We start from the raw sequence: 6590 nt of genomic DNA on the forward strand, positions 1-6590 counted from the left end.
GATTTGCTAACAATAAGGATATGAATGAATCTAGATTATAACGGATTATAAATCATAAATGTTTTTCTTTTATGATTTATGTAAGTAGAAAATTCTTTCTAATATTTCATATATGTTAATTTAGATTTATCTAATAATAAAGAGGAAAAATCTGGACATTTTTCTTTCTAAGATTTGTGTAAGTAGAAAAGTGTCTTTAATATTTCAATTATGTCGCAAAACATATAAATTTACATCTCATATAAAACTCCTTTTTTTAAAGATATATCTAATAATAAAGAGGTAAATCTGGACTTTTTTCTTTTTATGATTAATGTAAGTAGAAAATTCTTTCTTAATATTTCAATTATGTAGTAAAACATATAAATTTACGTGTCATATAAAACTCCATTTTTTTTCATGAAAAGTGTCGAGTACGTACAAGCTTTTGTAACAGCGCGTTAGTTTATTATCTTAATTGTTTCTTTAAATAGACCAAACCCCCTCAGTAGTAGAAGTATATTATTTTATTTAAGTCACCCCCACAAACCACACCCCTATTTTTTCTCTCTATATACGCAGCAAAAGAAGAGCAAAAATAGTCTCACATTTTTCCTCTTATTTTTTGCCCCTCTTTTTCTTCGAATTCAACTCCATGAACCATACTCTATAGGTATATAACCTTCACCCTTTAACCTTTTTTTTTCCCCTATGTTATATACATGTTGATGACACATCATGTTCTTGAATATATGTTTGTTCGTGTGTTTTATTTTTCTTAAAATAGTTTTGTTTGTTTTTTTATGTTCACGTTTTCTTTGTTTTACATCTATAACTTGTAGACCCATTTCATCTTTCACGTTCTTTTTTACTTATAAATAGTTTTTGTTGGATTATTTTGCTTTCTTGTTTTATGTTATATGTATGTTTGTGTTTAGATGCCTTTTTTTGCTTGTAAAACATGATTTGGGTAGTGTTTTCTTTTGCTAAGTTTAGACTTGTTATGATGTTTTAATTTTATTTAAAGATCGTCATTGGGAATTTTTCAAAGTAAAGGTGATAGTTTTCTTGACTTGATAAAGATTATTACTTTTTCTACATTGTTTCTTTTGTTTGTTTCTAAGTTACGGTTTTGATAAGAATGCTTTGAATGTGTTGCTTGTTTTCTTCTGTTATTGAATTTGGGTTTGTTATGTTAAGGATTTATTTTAAGTGTTTGTGTCATTTACTAATATTAGAGTTGGTTTTTGTTAGAAAAATGGATCTGGGGTTTGATGTTATAAGTCATATCACTCTGTTCATTTTTTTTTTTTCCTTTCTGATTATGTATTTTTCCTTTCAAAAGAATTCTTTTTATTGTTGGTGTATTTTATATGAAAGTTGAGTTATGTGTCATTGTGTTCATGTTTTCGAGCCCCTTGCTGACTTTTTTGTTAATTTAAATTTTTGGATATTAATTTAAATGTTCAAATTTTGCTATGATTACTGACTGAATCCAAAAATTATTAAGTTTTAAGTTTTGCTTTTTATTCCTTTTAATCGACATTCTGTAAGTTTTCTTGCATTTGGTTATTAGACTTGGCTTTGCCTTATTTAAATGGCATTTTGCTTAAATTAAGTTGGTTATTCATCAAATTTTTGTTTAATTTAGTTAGTTCTATACTTATACTTCAGTCTATCTGGATTTTGTAGGCAATAAATCGACGGATAAGGGGCAGAGAAATGTTAATAGAAAACTATGAAGACGAAAGATGACAATCAAACTCTCTGAGTTTCTGAATTAGCTACTTCTTTGTGTATTTGTGTAAGGAATTTTTGAAGGACTCTGCTCGGTATCATATAGATCGTGAAGTGTTGGTGTTCCATTGCAATCTATAGTGAGTAGTTTTCTTTTAAAAGTCCCTTTTATGCTTTACACACAACTCTAACTGTTACAAGCCAATTGCATTCTTAAATTGAACTATCTAAGTGCTTTAATCAAAAGGTACATTTTGTACAAGTAATAAGACAGGTTCAGAAAGTATTTTCTGTTTTTTGTTTGGAACTACTAAGTTGACCACTTCAGTATATTTGCTTTTTCACACTTGGAAGAGCTATTTCGAGCATTCTTATTGTTCCGTTTGTTGCCTTAGCATTATACTGTGAGTAGATTATTCATTCCGTCCCATCAGAAACCTTTGGACTTAATATGTTCACAAAAGTTAATTTTTAGCTTTATACTTGTATCTCATGACAGAATCTCGAGTCACTTTCTCTTGCAGATGGATTCATTTGAAGGGAATGGGGATTACATGGATGGTGGGCCTGCGGATCAGTTGCTTTCTTTGGAGTCTTCTAATATGAGTGGCTATCTTGGAGAGCCCGAGATACCTCCTCGAATTGGGAACCAGTATCAGGTTGAAATTCCGCCTCTGCAGGGAAACTGCACTTCTTATATTAAAATGCTAGCTGATCAGAAGAACATAGCTGATATTTCCCGGGATTTCATGGTGGGATTGGCCATACCACTAATGTGGGTCAATCCAGGAGTTGGAAGCATGAAACGTGAAAAGTTGGAAGATCTGGTTGAAGCAATAAATGCAGTCAATGATAGTGTACCCTCAGAACCTGAAAGTACCGGATTGGCCAACATGCATTCAGAAAAGGACAATATCGCAGTAAAAATGGAGCCATCAGACACGTTCTTGGACAATAAGGTGACACTAGGAGAATCAGCAAATTTATCTTCTGAAAAGGAACTACAGGAAATAAGGGTCCTGCGATATTGTTTAGTCCCTGGCACTGTTTTAGATATTTGGACTGGTACTGAAAAGGCAAGTTTCGTTCTAGGTCTGTACATCTTTGAGAAGAATTTTGTTCATGTTAAGAGGTTTGTTGAAACTAAAGGGACTGGTGACATCTTGTCGTTTTATTATGGGAAGTTTTATAGATCCGATGTGTACCGTAGATGGTCAGAATGTCGAAAAGTGAGAAGCAGAAGGAGTGTGTGTGGACAAAAGATGTTCACTGGATCGAGGCAACAGGAGCTGATGTCGCGTCTACTTCCCCGCATTTCAGAAGAAAACCAAAAGGCTTTAGCGGAGGTATTCAGTCAAGCTAGATTTACCTTATCCAGTGTTTTCTCATGTTTATGCATAATTCTGCCTGGTCAGCACTGGCTTTTTAACATTTTCTGGGTTTGTTCATCAACCTAGTTGATTTAGATGCTTAATATTTTCTAGAATATTTGCATTCAAAATGTATGTGTTAGTATTTATTATCCAACATTGGTACTTTAGGTTTTAGATTTTTTCAAATTCCCTCGTCCTATGAAAAGCTATGATGATCCTATCATCGGCAAGCTGATGGCTTTGTATGTGCATGCATCAGTTCTAATAATGTGGAATAATTGTGCATTATTCTAAAAATCTATTATAGATGTAGGGAAAAGAGTTAGTGTTGCTATCAGGTTATTCAAAAAAAGAAAGAAAGGTTCTTCTGGGTAATAAACAAGAGATTTCTTGATGAACAGGACATGTACATGCACTGCTGCTCACAGTGTAAAGTATTACGGGGATGGATTTTGTCTGAACTTGCACTTGAAACCTCATACCATAAAGGTCTTCAAATTGCAAACTTCTGTGGTTATCTATCTGTCTGATTAAGTGGATATGCTTCAGTTAGAGGTTGTATAAGTGTGATGAGTGTAAAAATGACATCAATGGCAAGTTTTTGGGCAGTGTTACTTCTTGAGCCTGACAGCTTTTTGAGGTTGAGGTACTGCATGAAGAATATTATGTCTTCAAAGAATATTGTTAATTTGTGACAATTTCATTGTTTGTAACACTGTAATAGGTTAGGTTTCATTTCTAATTTGGTATTCGTGCCTTTCTGCTTGTCATTGTTAAGGTTGGGTGAAGCCTTATATATCTTATAATTCTGTAATTAATCTGATTGCTTGGCAGGTCTCTAAGGCATTTGGGGAAGGAAAGATATTGTTGGAAGAGTATGTCTTCTCTTTAAAGGCTATGATTGGGGTAAACATGCTCATTGAAGCAGTTGGCATTGGCAAAGGTAAATATGATCTTACATGCATGGCCTCGGAACCTTCAAGGTCCAATCATGCTGTACGCTCAGAACTCCCAGCTGGCAAAGACTGTTCCTCTCTTACAACTAACGAAGTAATTAAGTTTCTAACTGGAGATTACCGACTTAGTAAGGCTCGATCCTATGATCTATTCTGGGAAGCTGTTTGGCCCCGTCTATTAGCAAGAGGCTGGCAAACAGAGCAGCCTAAAAACTTGAATTACGCCGCTAATCCCAAGAATGCATTGGTTTTTCTGGTTCCTGGTGTTGAGAAGTTCTCTAGGAGATTAGAAAAAGGGAACCACTATTTTGATTCTGTTACAGATGTATTGGGTAAAGTTGCTTCAGATACTAAGCTTCTAGAACTTGATGCCGAAGGTGGATGTATCAAGAGTGATTGGACAGATGAGACAAAGTTAGAACAAGATGATCTTCCAACAAGACAACGCCCTTGTTATCTTCAACCTCCTAACCGATATACGGATGCTATGAAGTTTACGGTTGTAGATACAAGTCTCTCTGATGGTAAACCTTATAAATTGAGAGAGTTGAGAAGTCTTCCAGTGGATATCTCAAACAAATTGTCTTCTGGAAACCACGCTGAAGAGAGTGAAGAGGAGTCTACTGATGAATCAGACTCTGTTGGCACTTCTGTGCTTATTGAAGCTGAGACGAAGCATAATAATTCCTCTAGGATAATCTCCAATGGAGAAATGCACTCTGATGAGGGTTACAAAATCAATGTTCCAAGCCAGAAGTTTCAGGAAGCTTCAAATGAGGGCATTCTTGCTTCTTCTACTGTACCTGTGAATGATTCGAAGAAAACCAAAAACATGTGTGAAGCCAAGAAGCCAAGAAAAGTGGTACAAGCCCACTCGTTTAAGAGATTGAAAGAAAACAGTGTGGACTTTGTAGCTCCCGTTGCCAAGCGGCGTAGGAGACTAACGGCTTGTAGTCGTGCAAGTGTCCTGGTAAATTCTTTGATGGAAAAAGGGATGGGCCACCCCTCTAGCAGCAATGACAACATTCCGATAGCTTCGTCTGAGGACAAGGTGTCATCAAGCAACTCATCAAAGAGCAGTCCTTCTCAAAGTGCCGAGTGTGCTTCTGCTGATCGTCATGTCTCGAAGCTTCCTGACGAGGAACCTCAAACTAGGGAAATGATTGACCTCAATGAACCTCAAGTACCCGTTGATTCAGAATTTGAAATTCTGATGCCAGCATTGACGGAAGACCGAAGTGGTAACATGAAGAGTCCTGATGATGTTTGTGGTGAGTTGAAGACATCGACACATAGTGCTAGTATGGAGCAACAGCAACCTAGCTTGAACTCACGTAGGCATAGCACTAGAAATCGGCCTCCAACCACAAGAGCACTTGAAGCTCTGGCAAATGGTTTCTTGACTGTGAATTCGCGGCAAAAGAGTAAAGAAGGTGTTTCAAAAAAGAAGTCGACATCCAGGAGTTCCCGACAAACCCCTGGTGGTATGAGGGTTACTGACTTTAGCAATAGCACAGTGGTTTCCCAAATGGAAGAAGATAAAGGTGCTGTGTCTATGGGGGGTGATACCAACATGTTTGGAAAAATTCAGCATCCACCCGAGGAGAGTGGGATGATAATCTCAGGTCCATAAATTGGCAAGACGATTAAAACAAGTGCTTCAATGTCTTGTTACTCATATCTGTGCTCTTGCTGCATGTGCCATTGATGTCTGTTAACAATCCCTGAAATGCTGGATTTCACTGCTAGCTGTGACACCAGAATGGATGTAAAAGAGCGTTGCCTTATAAAAAAAATTCACCAGTAAAAAATGTATATGCTTCCGGGTAATTGTGATACTCAATAATAGCAAGAGGGAGAGAAATATTGTTTTTCAGATTCAAAAGAAGAGGTTTACATTCATTTGATTGCAGTTGCAGCTCACTGGAAGGAGCAAAGATTATTCTCAGCAAATTTCATGCACCTTTTTTCAGAATAGTGATTATGTGATTAATGTTGTCTCCTTTGAGATTGTAGATATCTTAGTGATTTTACTTATATTTAGTCCATAGGCCATTAAAACTTCACTCTTCTACACCCCCTCCCTTCTTTCCAACTTCATTGTCCTCTATATTTTCAGTTGGTTCTTTTGTTTTGTTTTTCCTAATCTTTTAATAAACTCTCCTCAAGATGAGTTGAACAAAGCAACATAGTACCTCTTTGTAATCTGTAGTGTGTACAAGGGGCTTGGTTTGTTGGTATAGTTAGTGCCTAGTACCTATATCCATCTCCTTTCGTATGATATATCCCATCTCTGAAGATTCTTTGATAAATAAGCATCACTTTGCATGATTAGAGTTAGGGTCTAGTGATTGCAATTTTACTTCGTACGTAGAAGTATCACGAATTCTATTAAATTATTGTTTTCTTTAACCTAACAAGTTTCATTAGTCTCAACCCCTTACCTGATATTTTGGAAGTCGTCTTTTCTTTTGGATTCAGGAGTTTCTTCGTTCAATTATTGAACCTCTTATAAAACTATACTAGTTGGTTTGCACGTTAATAT

General features: G+C 35.9%; 1 protein-coding gene across 3 annotated transcripts; it reads left to right on the forward strand.

Annotated features, from left to right (window-relative positions):
• The first annotated feature begins 497 nt into the window (after positions 1-497).
• Positions 498-6109, forward strand: LOC132034353 (uncharacterized). Of its 3 annotated transcripts, none has more exons than XM_059424675.1 (4): positions 498-652; positions 1672-1856; positions 2216-3062; positions 3924-6109. In XM_059424675.1, the coding sequence occupies exons 3-4, from the start codon at positions 2241-2243 to the stop codon at positions 5676-5678; spliced, it is 2577 nt and encodes an 858-aa protein (XP_059280658.1). In that variant the 5' UTR covers positions 498-652; positions 1672-1856; positions 2216-2240; the 3' UTR covers positions 5679-6109. The 3 variants fall into 3 exon arrangements, with proteins under 3 accessions (XP_059280658.1, XP_059280657.1, XP_059280659.1); XM_059424674.1 differs by having other exon boundaries at positions 2241-3062; XM_059424676.1 differs by lacking the exon at positions 1672-1856 and having other exon boundaries at positions 501-652; positions 2241-3062.
• Positions 6110-6590: the final 481 nt, after the last annotated feature.

This window comes from Lycium ferocissimum, chromosome 10 (genome assembly GCF_029784015.1).
Source record: "Lycium ferocissimum isolate CSIRO_LF1 chromosome 10, AGI_CSIRO_Lferr_CH_V1, whole genome shotgun sequence".
Classification (NCBI taxonomy): Eukaryota; Viridiplantae; Streptophyta; class Magnoliopsida; order Solanales; family Solanaceae; genus Lycium; species Lycium ferocissimum.

Excerpts from the sequence above, each read along its gene's own strand:
- LOC132034353 (XM_059424675.1), top strand. The coding sequence starts at position 2,241 with ATGGATTCATTTGAAGGGAATGGGGATTACATGGATGGTGGGCCTGCG. Across the intron at positions 3,063-3,923 it reads ACCAAAAGGCTTTAGCGGAG|GTCTCTAAGGCATTTGGGGA; the intron begins GTATTCAGTCAA and ends ATTGCTTGGCAG.